This window comes from Folsomia candida, unplaced genomic scaffold, assembly GCF_002217175.1.
Source record: "Folsomia candida strain VU population unplaced genomic scaffold, ASM221717v1 Fcan01_Sc005, whole genome shotgun sequence".
NCBI classification, from domain to species: domain Eukaryota; kingdom Metazoa; phylum Arthropoda; class Collembola; order Entomobryomorpha; family Isotomidae; genus Folsomia; species Folsomia candida.
In genome coordinates this window covers 10,459,909-10,478,308 of record NW_019091197.1, presented here as the reverse complement: position 1 = coordinate 10,478,308, position 18,400 = coordinate 10,459,909, and the positions used below count along the sequence as shown (strand labels likewise).

Here is an 18,400-nt window from a genome sequence, read left to right as displayed (position 1 = left end):
TAAGTCATATAATTCCCTTCATACAATAGCTTTAATTAAATAATATACGGCACGCTTAACATATTTTATCGGTTGTTTTTTATCGGAATGTTAATGGTCTCGTATAATTGATTAGTGCGTCAACAGTGTTAAGGTTTTTGATAAAAGCTATCATACTTTATTACTTAATTTGTCACTGTCAGTGTTATGCTTGACCTTCAAAAGTTCATGGACACAATGTATCACGGTTTAGATCTCGTGATGAATAAATATATACATATGAAAGTATTATGAGAAAAGTGGGTTCTAAAAAATTCAAGGAAAGTAGTGACTGTCCAGGAATCCTTATTTCGCACTTAAAATATATTTATTTAAGCCCAACAAACATAATACAAGTTCTCTCTCTCTCCATATCTCTAAGATTCTGTATTGCTCCCCAAAGACGGATGTCTTCTTTCTACACATCAGCGTCCGCATTTTTATATTGGTTCACCTACTCACTCTGGAAATTCAGAGTACCTCAAAGCCCATCGTTTTACTCAAACAACTTTACATGGTGACATAAATGGATAATATGTACATATTTATCAACTAAGTCAGAACAACTTCATATTGCAAAAAATAATACTTTCACACACCATGTCACCATCTCAACGTGTCAATGAAGTGTGTCAATTTAAATGAATAATTTGTAACTAACCCATGACGATGGTAAATATTATGCTCGGTTTAAGTCATAAGTATCGCACCACCACTGATAAGTGATCAGGCAAGTACTTGACTACTACCAGATTGTTATTTCGGAGAATTCTCCTCAGATATGCAAGTCACATAATTTTGTTAATATAATGGCTTTAATTTATTAGATACATATTATATGTAACATATACGGCAAACAAGCTTGACATCTTTTTTCGGTTGTTTTGAAATTCTAATGTTTTCATGAAATTGATTAATGCATCACAAGCGTTAAAATCTGTGATAAAAGTTATCGTGCCCAGTGATGCCGGTGAGATGAGACGACCTTGTCTTATGATGCGACGTGTTTGAGACGGGATGAGATGAGGTGGCCCCCAAACCAGATGAACTCATCTAAGACAGCTCATATCTCGTGAGATGAGATAGGGTAATGATGAAATGAGATAAGACATACCATAACCTAACCTAACCAGACAGTCTCATTTTAAAATATTATATGTAAGCTGAAAATCTAAATCTGGTGTATGTATTTCTACATACACGTCCACTGGTTGGGCGGTGGGGTTCATACAATGGTGTGGGACCATGGTGCAGAAAATACAAAATAGCCGTAGAAGGCTGAAATTTGGCATGAAGGTAGTTAATGGCTAGTAATGAAAGAATATGAAGTGAAATTTTAAAAAAATCCTCTGGAGGGACCTTAGTGGGTGACCCATACCGATTTTTTTAAATCTTTCAATCAAGCTGAAATTTGGTATTCATTTAAAACATGAAAATGAAGATGTAAAATAGTAATATGATGTCAAACTATGTACAGACATTATCAGTAATTGTTCAAGAATCCCTGGGTCGGGCTCGGCAAAGCTGCACTGTAGGTTTTTTAACCCTTGCTAAGCCAGCGCTACGTTATTTAACGATAGACTCTGCCGAGATGACAATCAACGAGCGAAAGAAATTATTTATTCTTTACTTTTCGAAATACGCAACCTTAGATTTCAATTATGTCAAAAAAATTTTGAAATTCAATTTCAAAGTATTGGAAAATAGATTTGAAATAAAAAAATGACAAACCTGGTTCACTTAACAGGGGCAGGATCAAATATTTTGTATTGTATTTAAATTTTTACGAATTAAAAAAGAATTGTTGGCAAACAATCTTTATTAATAAGTGAGAAATCAAAACAATAACACAATACGTGTAAACTAACGTCATTACCACACCATAGTTATGCTATAGGGAATGGGAGGAATGACCATGCAAAGGTTTCTACGAAAAGGTTTCTTTCTTTCACTTTATTGTGGAATTAGCACATCCGCCCATTTGATTGATGAAACTTTTCAGAAAAAGGTTATTTATTTCTGAGGAAAAAAGGAGTGTTAGGCCCACATACAGATACAACTTCGTCCGTTTCCCGTATCAAAATCCTTGTATCGAATTCTGCTCAATCCTGAATAATAATGTGATTGAGCGATGGAGTGTGAAAAATGATAAACACTCCAACGAAAGAATGATGGAGAGTGAAGTAGGATTTGACGAGTAGTGAAGGAAATGATGGGTGAAAGTGAATGAATGAAGGAATGAATGAATGATTTATTGATATATGGCCGTTGGCCCTCATCAAATTCAGATATAATGGTACAATTTTAAATTGTAGCTTCTGGGTGAAAGTAAATTGATGGAAATGATGGAAATGAAGGGGTGAAGGTAAGATTTGGTGGGGCAAAATGGATTTTTATGGGGCAGCGTGAGATTTTTCTGGGGCAGCGTGAGATTTTTCTGGGGCATTGTGAGATTTTTATGGGGCAAGGGGAAATTGATGGAAGGATCAAAGATTGAAGGAATGGAAAGAAGTGTATAAATGAAGGGCCTGATGAAAAAGAATACTGGAATGATAGAGGTTTTGTTATGAATGATGAGAGTGAAGGAGACTTCGCTCAAGTTAAAAATGAATAATGATAAGTGAAGAAAAATTTTGTTGCACAGGTATGATTGATAATCAACATGCTGGCGAGACTACAGCACCTATTTTGCGTGTATTTGTGCACAATAAAGTTACGGAGGAATTGTTGATGACTAAAACTTTCAACAATCTGCAAGACGTTTCTCTTGCTAAACCTAAATTTGATTATATTCACATTATTATTACAATTTTTATACCTGTCATTTAAGCACAAGATCCATGTAAATGCTTCACACACTGGTTCTTCCTAACATTCTAGTAATCTAAGGCGGAGGAGATTATTTCTTGTTCTTCTTTTCTTTTGGCTGCCTACATTTCCTACATTTTCTTGCAAGAAGGTACACTGTAAACTTAAATCGCGTAACCCAATTTCTCCACGGCATCTCCCTGCATAGCACTAATATTGTAATTCCTATTGTGCTAATCCATATATGAAAGAACGTCGCAATACTCATATTCAAACTTAGTGGTTTTAGTGAATTTGTTTTTTCCATATTCGATCTAATCTCATTTGTTAGCGTCATTCGCAATTTCAGTTGATTCTCGTTTCGCCGATATGCAATTTTAAAATGCTGGTAACACCCTGATTGTATATACCAAACAAAATATTTCATATATGGCGTATGTACAGTATGCATAAATCGCCATATCTCATTTTGCAACTTGATCGAGTTTTTGCTTACAAAGAAAGTAATCCAGTCATAGTACTTTCGCAAGTACCTTTGTTCCTCTTTAACATTAATGTCTGTGTCCATGTACACAAACTTCTTACATTTAACAAGCTCCCGTTCGATTAACGTCGCCATTGGAAAATATGATTCGTTCCCAAACTGTGGAATATTCTGGGTAAAAAATGTAAGCCAGCTCTCATCCGCAGTAGGGATCCACATCATTGCTTTATTATATAGGGTAAAAACAAGCGCCATCTCTCGATCAATGTGCCTATTACCGCTCAAATTCAAACATGTCGCAATGCCGTTACGAGCAGTTGGCCCCCAGCTTTCCAGGATTGTCAGCTTGACAAAGCTCGCGACACATTCCACAAAATTGTCGCTATCTCTGTTCAAAGTTTCGAACAACTCCAGTTGTACAGACGCTAGATAGCTCAATACGACGGCCCTAAGAGCACTAAACACTATGGCGTACGATCGCCATCCGTTCCCAGGAATGTTATTTTCGAAAAACGTCACCAGTCTCATTATTTGCATAGTATTTCCCATATTTCTATGCTCAAGGCTTGCAATTTTAAAGGTGTTCAAATCTGCAGCCGATGGATTATCCAGATTAAATACTACGTCTTTCAATGAGCTGCAATTCCAACCAAGTTGGGAGCAGTAAGGCAAAACCAGTGAGTCATATGTAGAGACCGAATTTAACGGTAATGGCGCAAGTAATAGACCAACAAGATAACTGTTGTACGTTTGCGAGAAGATGATGCATTGTAATAACCAAAATCCAAGTATCAACCGAACAGGAATCGATCTCTCCAACAACAAATGCATTTGTGTATACTTATCCAGTAAAACCGCGAAAAGGGACAAAGCAAAATAGAAGATACTGCGGTCAGCGGAAGGATACCTTACATATGCATAAGCAAAGAATAATGCTGCTAATGTAGAAATGCAAATGATTATGGAACTCCAAAGCATTGGTGTAAAAGCGTTGTGATACATTTCCCACGTGTACCGTTGTTCCGCCCAGCATGTCAAAAAATTGTACCGTATGTTATCGGATTGGACATATCCAGATGGAAAAGGATAGTACTGACGGTTTTCGTTCCTAGAATTTTTTTACGACAGGTATTTTGGTTGCAGTAGATATGATAACACTGTTTATTAACTTACCAATCCTTAAATTCGTTGGTGAGCTGGATTCTTGGAGCATATCGAGTATAATAGGCGTGCTCGACCAATGTTACGTTTTTTGAACAATACAAGTGATATGTTACAGATAGAGCAAAATATGCTTTGTACGATGATCTAGGTATTGAACAACGCACTGCTAGATCATCTTGTTCAACTTGTAGTTTTTGAATTGGCAAATCTTTATTAGCACTGATTGTTAGGCTCAAGTCGTCACGCATTATTGGAATCGCAATAATTGGAGTTTCGAGCATTGCGCAAACCCTGTAGATCTCAACGGAATTGCAAACCCAGACGAAGTAATATGTTAGATAAAACTTCAAGAAAATATGCCACTGGTCGATGGGATAATTAATTTTTTCCAACTGAAGGTCGGAACTATCAAACCAATCAATTTGTTGAAAAACTGTAATTCTGTCTTCTAACCAAATATACCTTGTCGACTCGTATTTAGTGTTCAGGTCGACTTTAATTAAGCGTTGCACGCTTTCCATAATCAAGCTTTGATAGGTTATATTATAACTTGACTTACTAAAACTCAATATGTCTTGTTTGTTGTTAGTTACGAAAACAAAAATACAGAATAACCTACCATTCGCCACCTTAGATTTCATGACGTCCAATTCCAGTTCTGACTCCACACTCAAATTATCTAAATTTCTATGACGGATAGTAATCGTTGTCATCCCAATTTGATGTAGGCCTGCCTCCTTGCATCCCCTAGTGTTGGTTATGGCGTGAAAGTGACAATTCTGGACTTCATTTAATTCCTTAATCCAGGACATTTGTGCGTAGCTCCGATCACAGCAAGTTCGCTCTATATCTGCTCTAGTGTACTGTGAAATACTAAAAATATGATGCAGAAGTATTCGAAAAAACATCAGCTTTCTGAAAGGAGCCATTTCAGAACTCAATAAGACCAAAATTTGAATTCAAAATATATGCCTAAACCCCCAGTTTAGGCTAGTTTCAATTCATAAAGTGTAACTCAGCTCGTTCCTGTATGTATGTAAGTTACAATTTATGTAATTAATCAGCTATGTACAACCGATTAATTACATAAAGTGGTTGGAATGTTCTGGCTTATATAAATACGAATATAGCTTGGTACTGTCACGCTAGCTTTTGTGCAAGTAGGGCAAACGCTGGTCGACTTTTAAAAATGCCGTATGTAAACTTATGACTTCGCCAAGTAGCTGGAAAAAATTGAGTTTTGACTAAGATTAATTATGCACGAGGTAAGGAATGTCAAGGACAACAATAATTAGATACATGAAAATATTCAGAGCTTATTTGGAAAAACATATTCGAGGATGCATACGCTTTACGTATGGCAACGTCATATAAAGAAAACTGTTGAAAATGGTGTCAGAGCATTAGAAAATCGATGACTTAGCTTTAAGGTACGGATTTCGGCGGAACGGAGCGGAACAGAATATATTCCGTGGGAACGAGATTTTAATTTATTCCGCACGAAGCGGAATATGCGGATTTTTAACGTCGTTCCGTTCCGAATGAATATTCCGGCGGAATGCGGAATTCCGTGCGGAACGGACCAAAACGCATAACAAATTGTAATAATAATACATAGATATATATGTATTAGGGCTGGAAAATCCGGTTTTTTCGAATTCGAAGAATCCGAAATCCGGATTTGATACATGAGAATCCGGATTTAGATATCAAAGCATAGTATTTTTCCTTCATTCACACACACACATGTAAAATATTGAGAAAGGCGCGGATGTTTTAACATTATTTGTGTACATACAACACTTTCACATTCCTCATTCCGAGCAAGAATCGAATTACTAGCGTTGCAACTTATTAATTTTGAAATGGCTACCCCACTTGTTTCTCCTGGTCATTCCAAACTTGAGTTCCAGGAGTTTGGCAAGAAAAAGGATGACACATCATCCGTGTGGTTTTTTTTTGCGTGAACAAAAGGGTCAACATGCACGGTACAAGGATTGAAAATGGTTTTAAAAACTGGAGGAAGTACGTCAAGTCTACACACGCATCTGAAAACAAGGCACAAAATATTCAAAGCGACCTAACCTATGAAAAATTATATGTTCATCTCAGTGATAAAATTATTTGGTAATGATTTCCTCACAGTCCGGTAGTGATTTGTTGCTCAGCTTTTTTCACTTTTCATTAGCATTACGTAACATTCTAACCCCGCAACGATTTTGAACCATGTTTGGAAATTTCTTAGAAACCACTGCAACAAGTTAGGCGTCCATAAATACATATTTATATGAAAAGCGATTAATTAGTGGAAAAGATTATTGAGGTTGAGGTCAAAAATCCCTAGAGGTGGCTGCAAATTAGTTTAAAAATTTCGCCACGCGGTTAAATACGCTCATTCGAGCAAATTCAAGAACAATTGTTGGCAAGGGTGACCAAGACTATAAATAAGAATTGGTCCCATCGAAATCTGAGTGGGACTGCCAAGAACCTCTCATTGTAAGTACAGGAGCTCATCCATTTAGAAATTTTTCATTATCATGACATCGTCAATATGTGTATGGAGTTGCTAAAAGTGGCATTACTTTGCAGCCACCCTCTACATATTTACAATCAAAATAAATATAATTTCCAGCCTTGAAAATCATTTTAAACATTGTCTAGATAGATAGGTGCATATGTTAAGGCACATCTGGTAAATGGATTATTAATGTTGGTATTATTTACAGCAAAATAGGAAATCCCTCAAATTGCCACCATACATACGTACATATTTTGAAACATATTTCATACAAGTCAAACACAATTGTGGCAAATATTTATGTATTACTCTTTCTACCAAAATTACATACCTCTAACTGAGTACAAATTGTATCAAGTCAAAACCAAACCAATTTTGTGATCCGTGTGCAAATATTTGCACATAAATCCATCCATGTGGTCACCTTGTGTGTATTTCTTCATTCTTTTTGCTTGAAGACAAGTTTATGTGTCTATTTACTAATATGCTAATATTTGCACAAAATTGTTGGTAAAAAGTTCCATTATTTGAGTTCGAATAGTTATGTATTTAAAATTAATTCTCTTGTTAATGCAAATCTAATAAATCCACCTGTCCCATTTGTCGTAACGCACCACATTCGTGATTCATAATATCTGTGTATGTGCAATCGGGTTATTAAATAGAATTAATTACCAAGAAGCTATCGGTCTTTATTTCCTGACATAATAAATAGGAATCAGAAATTCTTGACTTCATAAGAGTTATTTTTATTCTTACAGCGTATTTAAGCATAAGTCTACATTTTTATGAACTGTAAACTCCATACCCTTGAGAGAATGAAAAGAAGCCACTCGAAAGACAATAACTGATTTTTTCTCCAAGAACGAATCTCAATGTAAATTTAATTGAATTTCTTTTAAAAATAAATTCTATGTAATTCTGCAACGCTGTATACATAGATTTGGTCGGGATTAGGTACACATATAAGTATTTAAAGACAAGCCAACTTTTTCCCTGCTTCAACTTTATTTATAGTTAATGCAATCTTGACCCGAAAAATGGGTGGACAATGAGCAAATGAGGAAAGCTAATGGACAATTCATGTTCTTCAATAAATTCATCCAGCTCGTCCAAAGTTTCCTCCTCCATCTGCACATTTATATATTTACATACACAAATTAGCGGGATAAAAATTTCCACATTTCACAACTGCAGAGAAATTTTAATCAATTTCCCTCCTCCAATATTAATTAATACCGAAATGTATCAAATGTGTATGTAAAAAAAAATATACTTGAAATTGATCCAAAATCATTTTTCGAATATTCCTGCAGGACAGCATAGCGTGGCGCATCTTGTCCGAAAAGTCAAACTCCGCGGCAGTGTAACCGCCAACAAATTTCAGGCTTGTCTTCGCCAAACCTGAAAATATTGATGTATGTAAGCATGTAAATATATACTCCTCAAATTTATTAACAATCCGAAGGCAACCCATGTTTAACCCAGACCTTTTTCTGGCCACCATAATTCCATAGATCATCTCTTCAGAAACAACTTTTATGGTTCAGTACTTGGGCGGATACGTAAAATTTAGCGTCTGGATGGGTGCTCAAAGTTTTCCAGCCAGAAAACGAGTTTTGAACTTTTTTCTGAGAGACTCAACTTTTTTCACGAACTTCAAAAGTCGCTTAACTTTGCACAAGTGCGGAGCATACATACACACGTTATTTTTGAAGTGTTGGTCTATAAAACTATGGTGGTTATAAAAAAATCTGGGCTGAACATGGTTTGTCTTCACACTGTGGGCAAAAAAAATATTGTAAATTATTTCCAACCCCTCCATCCAGATATTCCTTCCAAAATGGCAATCACACCGTCGGAATCAAACCCTCCATTCGAACGCATTCCGGCATAGATGTAACAATGATGAGCCACCTTGACCTCCCCGGAGGACAAGTCCCAGCCACCAAACGTCTCCACGGTTTCCTTCAAAGCGACGTAATCCATCTCCACAATTTTGTCAAACTCCACCATTAAATCCAACTCCAATTTCGCCACGGTTGGGAAGAGGTTCACGAATTTGGCCGCAACAGCTTGTCCCTCCTGCCTCGCGTCCTTGGCATGATGGGTGCAACGAACGTGGAGAGACGTTATCCCGCTGTGCCGCATGCCACCGGTAACGGAAAACTTGCAAAAAAGGGAATAATCCAAGGACAAATGGGCCAATTTTGGAAGACTGGAGATGTTCAATGAGTCCTCAATTTTATACGCATCCGTAACATCAATGGTTAAGTGGGTGAGGTTGGGCAAGTCAAAACGTAGCTTAAAAAAACCAAAGTTTCATTATTAGAAGGAATTGGAAATAAAACCTATGATGAACTTTTAAACAGGGGTGAAACCAATTGCATTCGTAGTAACCATTCTTATTTTCATTTTTTACATATTTAACCCAGCCTGATATTTTTTGGGTTGATCCGTTAAGAATTGACTTGGTTGTAACTTCGTCGCAAAATTTAATTTCTGCGTGAAAGATATAAAATTTGTTACCTAAGAAATTAGGGTCATTTCATTTTTAATGCTTGAAAAGTTATCGGAGACACAAATTTATGTATGATCGTATGCTTAAACTTGGCCTGAGAAAAGGCGCAATATCCATTCTACGCAATCGACGCATGGAAAGATCACATGTATTTATTTGTCATGGTAAAAATTCATAAATCTGACAAAACCCAAATGCTGGCCGATTTGGAGGATCCTATATTAAATTCTCCTCATGAAGTGTTGGGAACGAAATACTACAATAGATGTACCTGACAACGCAAAAAATTTGAGCATCGTGGGCATTGTGGTTGAAAAGTAATATGCGGTCAAAAAAAGTGTTGACTTGTTTTTTTGCATGACAATTCTTCGCCTCGCAGAGCATTTTTTTGTGAGGACTGTGTGAAATTAAGTTCGCTTAGATAGGCAGGACCACCTATCTTATAGTCCAACCGTAACCCCTAGCGATTATTACTTTCATAAAATACCGAAATCAGAAACCAGGGAGGAAAGATAGTCGTAAATACATAAATGAAATCAAATACATAGTAAATTATAGAGCATTTTCTAAATTAATTTTGCGGAAGTACTGTGCACTAAATTCTTGATGGATCGACCCGAAAAAAATCCCAGTCTCCTAAATATGTTGCAATTCAATAACAATATTGACAGTTTGGTGCAAATCAATGAGTAAAATACCTTTTCTAAAATTTAAGGGGACAACCCTCGTATATAAAATACAGTAAATATCAAGCCCAGCTTTGAGCTGATTTCACTTCTTGGATACAGAGATCGAGGTAACAAAATTCTTCTGTATGTACAAAACTTGTCGAGCCAATGGACATTAACACGATGCTTTTATGCCCAAACTGGTTTCACCCTACAAATTTTTAAATACAGGGTGTTTTTTAAGTCACGCTACAATGGAAAATTTTTCGATAGGAAAATTTAGTATATTTCCATTAGTTACCCCAGAGTCTTGCCCCTGAAAAGACACATTTATTCGTGTTAAAGAACAAAATGTAAGACATAAGACAAAAATTTTCCGTGTCAATTAAAACAGTTTTTTGGGCAAAACTTTTGTAACTAATGGAAATTTACTAAATTTTCCTCTAGAAAAATTTCCAATGTAGCGTGACTTAAAAAACACCCTGTATGTAACCTTACCTTGACTACATCAGAATTTTTGTTCTTGAACCTCACGCACAAATTTTCTAAACTATCCCGACAATTGTTCAGCATTCTGGTGAATTCATTCATGTCTGGTGTTACAATGGAAAAAGGGTCGTGATACATTTCATACTCATACGTCAACTTTTTCAAGTATTTACACGGTGTCAAATCAGGGTAGAAATTCGCTTCCATGTTCAATTCCTCCAAGTTGGGGGAAGCATTGAGTTGCCGTTGGAAAATGGGGGCATAGTTGGACGAGAATTGTTCCCAGGCTGGATTTATCTTCAAGCGGAGCAACTTCAGATTTGGAAGTGGTCGAAATTCACGAATTTCCACCTCCTCTTCCGGTCTCACGATGTCTTTTTCATTCTTCAGAACCAGTATATTCGCAATGATGGAAATGTGTGTCAGATTTGGGAAATCATACGTGTTCCACATTTGATCCAGATGGGGATGCAACACCTGCAGTGTTACCTGCAGGGTGTCCATTACGCTGTAAATCTCAGGCAAACATTGCATGGAATTGGGGGGAAGATAGTGGTAGGATTGGACCTCTTGAAGGGAGCATATACACGTGGACGAATGGTCGCGACAAATTGTCAGCGCCACGTTCTTTGCCAAATTCTTGTTGAAAGACAGCAGTTCTTTTGAAGCTATGTCGGGATCAGTGGAGAAGGAGATGCTGCCCTGCTCGTCTAGAAACTTGGCGCCAAGTTCCGCCCAAACCGAGCACACGAGTCGAGCCGACTTTAGTCCGGTTAGATAGGTCGTGTTCAACGTGGAGAATATTTTGTTCAGGATCTGATACACGAAAGGACAAGAATGGAACATAAATAATTTGTTAATTTGTGCATATGGGAATATATTTACTCAGTGTGTGGCATATAAATTTAAAATGATGTATGTAAAATCAAAATTTCCAAATGTCTAGATATTTACCTACATGTGTAATCATGAGTGCGTAAATACGTGATATTAATTACTATGTGTATGTATTAATTGAAGAATTAACTTACGAGGGGGTTCATCAGGACTTTTATGGAAACGTTGTCCATTTCTGCGACAAGGTCCCCAATCTCCATTTTTCTCGTCAATTGATCGATCTGGGACTCCATCGAGATGTTAAAAAACAGAAGTCTTGAGTTTCTGACAAATTATGCTGTGAAATTTTATCAGTTTGCAAGTACTCGATCTGTTTCTTCCACTCAGAATAATTCAAATTCAACAAAGTAGTCGTTATTCCCGTATACGTCTGTGGGCACGATTCGTCAACTGGATAAGTGCTATTGGCATGCCACGAGATGTGTCAACGCTTACATACACACATCGACAATCTCTTGGGATTGCTGGTTACTTGCACATATTTATCGACGTATGTATTCCAAAGGTTGAGCTCCTTATCATCATTACAAATCACGTAAATACGTATGTGGGTAAAATCCACTGCTGATTAGATTACATTAATTGGGCTTCCATATAAAATATAGGTTACATTCATATCTTTTGTAGTAGAAGGTTGTGTAATCTTTTATATGTGCCATTATCGATTTTCCAAAAATTGAATACGATGCGCACTTCCCCCCTGGTGGTCTGTACGAATGTACACATTATCGATTTTTAATTAATTGCATGAAATATGTATGTACATACATATGTATGTACGCACATAAAAAATAATAATGTCTATGCTCGGTAACGTACGAATCTTAGCATGTATTTATAAGATTAATATGTACTGAAGATGGTAATGAGAATATTTTTATTCGCGTCAAAATATGTATGCAAATAAATCCAAGGGCAAGTTGACACGAGATTCAATATGCAGTGCATATGATTTATATGAGTGCGTGCTATGAATGAAAATAGTTTATTCACGTCAAATTTGTAAACTTGGCGAAAGTTGATTGGAATTGTATCATCCATGGCATTGGTAAGCTACGATTCGATTCTCCATTTTCTCTCCCCCTAAAATGTGTATGCTGTGCAAGATATGCATGTATGAACATATATATATGTACTACAGCATGGCAAGATGTAGAGCAGTTAGTTGAGAAGGGGGAATGATTCTTTGCATACATGCATGAAGCTACGGGAGTGTGTGCTGGTGAGCATTAAGAGAAACGAAAATGCTGTGGTATGCATATGTATCTCCTTAACTGATCCGCAATGGAAATAACTTAATGCACATTGAAGCGTGTAAGAGATGAGCATGTATCTAGTTAAAAATGGCTACCAGTTTGCATTTGTGCATAAAAATAAATGTCCTGTATAAATTATAAATTGTATATTTGTTTAACTTGGAAACTTTGGAAACTCTGCGAATCGTAGAGTTTCCATTGTTCGCAATACAAAAGTAAATAAATATTGAAAAGCTGACCACGCAAGAGTCGTATATTTAGAGACCTAACCTTAAAAAACCTAAAAAATCGGATCACACATGTATGATTGCATCTTGCTCAATTAGTTATTGCAACTAATTCCAACATTAATAGAAGAGAAAACTGCCACCAACATGATCCGCAACAGAATGCACAATTAAAGAAAATTGTCCCTCGTGTGTTTCTGGTCGACAGTGCGTGTATGTAAATGTAAAATCAACGGGGGTGAAATCGTGTATTAATCCCAGAGACTGGGATGCATCGGAAATAAAATGTACTTGGAGAGACGAGACAGATTGTTCCAGGCTACATATATTTGGTTTATATATTACTATTTTTTATCATGAATTGTATAAGCCGCATACATAACATGCACCGTATCTTTCCTTCCATCAACAATCTGGTCCACAAATATCAGTATATAGTAGTAGCTAAATATATTAAATCCAAATGTAAATTTATCTTCACAACAGAAGACAACAGTAGAGAGAACAAAAGAGAAGAAGAATTGCATACAGTAGAAAAGAGTGCACTGCGGAAGGTTCTACTTGACGATAGATCCAAGTTTCAGATGATTATTCGCTTTACGATGGAAAGATTATTGACTGAGGTTTTGATTTGTGTAATTCACCAATAACCATGCTGTGGCGTGGACCACTATCTGATGACGGTCACGCCACCACTAGTCAGTCACAACAACAACAGCAGCAGCAGTAATGTGAGAAAGTTGCTAAAAAGAAAATTAGCAAATTAATGGGAAATCGAAACGAGAAGTGAATCTTATTGGGGGTGGTGTTTGAGATGATTCTCACATTCCGTCTTCCTCCTCTCCTTCCTTCTCCTCCATGACGAGCAACTTGTGTGAATCAGAGCAGAAATGGACCTCGTTCGACACAAAATATACATTAGCATGATCAAGATGGAGGAGGATACAGCTGTGATTAAACGGACGTACTTGGATCCTTCCTTGCCAGGCAGTCTCTCGTCTGTAAATGTGTATCTCAGAAATAATAGAAATTATAAGAACGCATCATTTGTTCGTGAGACAATTAAAAGACTATCCACATACAGTGTCCACATACAGAAAACTCATAGCAAAGGGAAATTGGGACGTAAGGTAGCTCCAGTTTGGCAGGAGGATATTCTAGCTGCTGACTTGGCTGCCGTGGCAATTTGGTCACCTAATTTGGTCACCCAATTTGGTCAACCTAACCTTACGCAAACCAGAGGACAAAATTTTTGCTAATAATAGTCTGTTTGTTGAACAAGCTTTTGAGAATTTATCCTCTCAAGAATAAGAAATCGATTACTTTAGCCATGGAGCTTGAGCAACATTTGGAGTAAAACAAGAAGCACTGGGGGTGTAAACTGTGGGTGGTCAATCTGTCTCTTGATTCCACCGCTGTTTATGTACAAATTGACTCTGCTGGCATAAGATTTGTGCTGCCAAAAGAAATTAATATATACTCTGGGGGCTAGCAGAAGACTATCGTTTTGAGAAGACTACAAAGATTGACCAACCAAGAGGGGATAGTGTTACATTGCCAGATACTCGTGCGCCTACTGCAATCCCTGCGATATCTGAGGTCATTCATGTATTGTGTAGTATTGTGCAGCGTACTCAATTTGACAACAGAGGGGTTAAGAAGTTTTCCTCGTGAATCCGGTACTTCCTCACCTCATCATTACATCTTCCCCTCAGTCTATTATAAGCCGTTGACTCCCAAACAACACCCAAAAATAAGAATTCAGTTGGTTAATAAGGATTTTTCTCCAATTCCCTTTTGTGACTATCTTACTTTGGCTGTATTGCATTTCAAAAGACAAACTTACAAATGGCAGAGATGTGTACAGCAGTTGAAGCCCCCACAGATAAGCTTGTTAGTAGCAGCTGTAGCAGTAGCAGCAGTGATTGTGAAAGTGGCACAGAACTAGGCGATACTCAAATGATGGACATGGTAGTGCTGGACAGGAGAAAGGTAGTCAGGAAAGGAGGAGGGTAATAATTTGTGACATTGACGGTGATGGCAAAGCAGATGAAGTGTGTAGTTTTGCAGTAAAAGAGAAAGCACAGAGACAAGTTGGAGGCGGTCTTGGTGAAGAGTATTTTGGTGATAATGATAATTACTTCATCCCTCTTGACGGAAAAGGTATGACGAGTCCAATCAGGGGAATGGTTAAAAAACGATCAATTGCTTCACCAAATAAGCGCAAGCAACAAAGGGTGGGTCGCGGCCAAGTGAGCGGTGGAAGCACCAGAAAGGCAAGTACAGTAAAAGGATAGAAAAATGACTGTAGTTCACAAGCTCCCAATCTTGTAGGAGGTTGGTCGTTGCAAAGGGATTAAAAAGAAGAATACAATTCGATCATTCGAAGGAGGGAGAGGTAGGAAGAAGGTAGTCCAGCAGCGTAAAAGTGAGACTGCAAAGAAAGCGTCTAAGGACATGGAAGGGATTAGTTAAATATGGGAGGTAGACCAATTAACGGCTACCGTCAAGGCCAGTAATGCTTTAAACAGAATTTAGACCCGTTTAATTTACCATCTACAAACTCTGGTATAGTTTCGTCTAATGTTACAACAATTCGGCCAGCTACTACATTTAAGGATAGATTTTCTCCCATTTATTTCTCGTTGAACACTCCGAGTGAGTACCTTGATCTGAGTTCATGCTTTGTGTATTTTGAATGTAACGTAAAGAACATTGATAAAGGAGCACTAACTGCCACCGATGATTTAGCTATCACTTCCAATATTGGAGCTGCATTCATTGAAAATGTTGATATACTACTAAATAACACCCCAATTCTTCGCCCGTCACTCTTGCCATACATCTCCTAAAAACATGAATATTTTTGTTCATATGGAAATAGTTTATCATCTTACGGAATAGTACCCCCAACACGTGTTAGCGTTGTGGATGAGAGTTTACCTTTACAATCGGATCATGCCATGACTTGTGGGGCTTATGCAATTTGTTTACTTGTACCTTTATCTCGAGGATACAGTTCAATATCTGTTTAGTAATAAATATCATTAGTAATAAATTACAAAACGATGGTCGAGGTGTAAAATTTCTGGAAGACAAGCTAATGGAATTGTGTGTTGTGGCAACAGTAGAAACAGTAGTGGGCAGCGTTTATTTATTTATCACGAATTATTAACTTCTGTAATTTTGGATGAATGCTGGCTAACAGTGGCTAACAATGCATAGGTGCATAGTTTTTACGATCCTGAATAATTAAATTCCTTGCAAAATTAACTTTCTTTTACTTGTCGACACTTCTCTATTATCGATTAAAATCAAATCCTTCCCTTTGATCGATACATGTATGTAAATATTTTATAATCAGGATTACGTAATATTACGTAACCAACGGAGAAGAACTTTCTCTTGGGATGAACACTTATTTGCAAGTTGAAAAATGGTTGCGAGGTAAATACGTTGTAAAATAACACTTTATGCAAATTTAAGCCTAAAGGTACATATGTTCTAAAATATTCTATGTACATATGTACATTTAAGTGAGACTTCCTACGTGTAATCTTGAATTATGGATTAATCACTGGTAATTCCTTATTTCATGAATGCTTAGTCATAATCAGTGGTTAATCACACACCAAGGAATTTTGAAATACATGATTTTAAATTCGGGTTCATTGCCAAAAAGTGTGAATCTAGTAGTTAAGACATAATTTCGTACTTCCGATTTAATCTGTAATCTCCAATATAAATATTCACTGCCGGGATTACAAAATTAATCAAAATCCTTAATATTTATTTTCCTAATCCTCATTTCTTAACTCTTAACTAACGATTCATAACTACATTTTCCTTCCAAAACAGAAAACCTGATCGTCCCAGTTACAAGGACAGACCCAATCTGGCATCGTGACTTGGTCGGATTAATCTTCAACGGCATGGCCACCTCCTTGCTATCCTTCATATTTATAGCACCGATTCTCCTCGTGATCGTAGGAATTGACCCGGTCAGCTTTATCCTTCCATACACACCTCCATCCAGTTATGCCGTAATCACATTCGCACATTTTCTTTTTCCTGCTACTGGCCACGTTGGCCTTGGCAGAAATTGTGTCTACCATTGGAATCGCTCACTTGACCCTGATCATGTTAACCCTGTATTCGAAAAGTTGCATTAATCATCTCAAATTTTATCACGGACCGGAAACCAGAAGTAGTTCTCAGCAAATTCTTCCCAAAAGAAGTCGGAAAAATCTTATGCCAAAAGAACGGGCCAGCAATCAACTCCATGACTTGTCAGATCTGGACCTTTACGTCGTTCTCATGGTGCAATGTCACTTAGTGAGGCAGTATATTGACACGGTGGCTGTTTTTATAATAGCGCCAGGATTTGCCATTATGGTTATGGCAAATTACGTGGTGATTATGCTCCTGGGAAAAATACTGTTCCCGTTGTATCTCATCATAGCGTTGTTAGTCGTTTTGGCTCCAGCCGTGGCTTTGGGCGAACTTACAGAAGCGAGTAAAAGTAATGGCTACTCGACACAATTGCTGAAATATTGGAGATAGAGTTCTCCAGAGAAGAGGACGCGGTGGGGAAGAAGGAAAATAAGGTCACTACATCCCATCGAATTTTCTGTGGGACCCTTCTTCCTCGTAACACAACGTACTTTTGCCATCTATATGAATGTGGTTCTTAACTATACGGTTAATGCGATATTAGTGTTGTAACTTGTCCTAGCTCCATATTTACATGGTAATTTGCAAGGATTGTAGCACAATTGGTACCTTTCAGGCCTTCGTAAATTACTTGGAAGTAATATGGACAAGACAAATAAATACAGTAAGAAGTCATTCTAGGGACTAGTCCCAGCAACACCTGGATATTCCTCGTGGCAGTCAACCCTCGTCATTAGACCCTTCAAATATTTATGTTGTTCATGGAGAAACGTACTGTGTCATACGTATAGTAGAATACCAACAGTCCTGCTCTATCCTGTGCTCCTAGAAAGCTAGAGATATGTAGATCCACACATTTCTATGTACCATTCAGTAAAAATTGGTTAAAGGAATGTCAGACCTTTTTGGCTTGAGGTCACTTTGCTGCTCGATTTGTGGACGCCTACAATTTCTTCAGGTATCATTTTTTTAGATTGTGTAATTGCTAATCATATCAATGAGGTCCATAAAAATTAATTCAATGAGTCAATGAGTTATTCATTCAATGAGTCAATGAGTTATTCATTCAATGAGTCAATGAGTTATTCATTCAATGAGTGAATAATTCATTCATTGAATGAATAACGAGAGAATAATTCCCTTCAACTTCGTATGTGAGTGAGTAATGACTCCTCAC

The 18,400-nt window shown here is 37.2% G+C and overlaps 1 protein-coding gene across 1 annotated transcript; it reads right to left on the bottom strand.

The window, feature by feature from the left end:
- Positions 1–7,654: 7,654 nt before the first annotated feature.
- LOC110850013 lies at positions 7,655–12,008 on the bottom strand. The gene is made up of 5 exons (XM_022097503.2): positions 11,702–12,008; positions 10,680–11,486; positions 8,810–9,296; positions 8,269–8,396; positions 7,655–8,123 (listed from the first exon to the last, which is right to left on the bottom strand). Exons 1-5 carry the CDS (start codon positions 11,798–11,800, stop codon positions 8,010–8,012), a joined length of 1,635 nt encoding a protein of 544 aa, XP_021953195.2. The 5' UTR covers positions 11,801–12,008; the 3' UTR covers positions 7,655–8,009.
- Between the last annotated feature and the right edge of the window lie 6,392 nt (positions 12,009–18,400).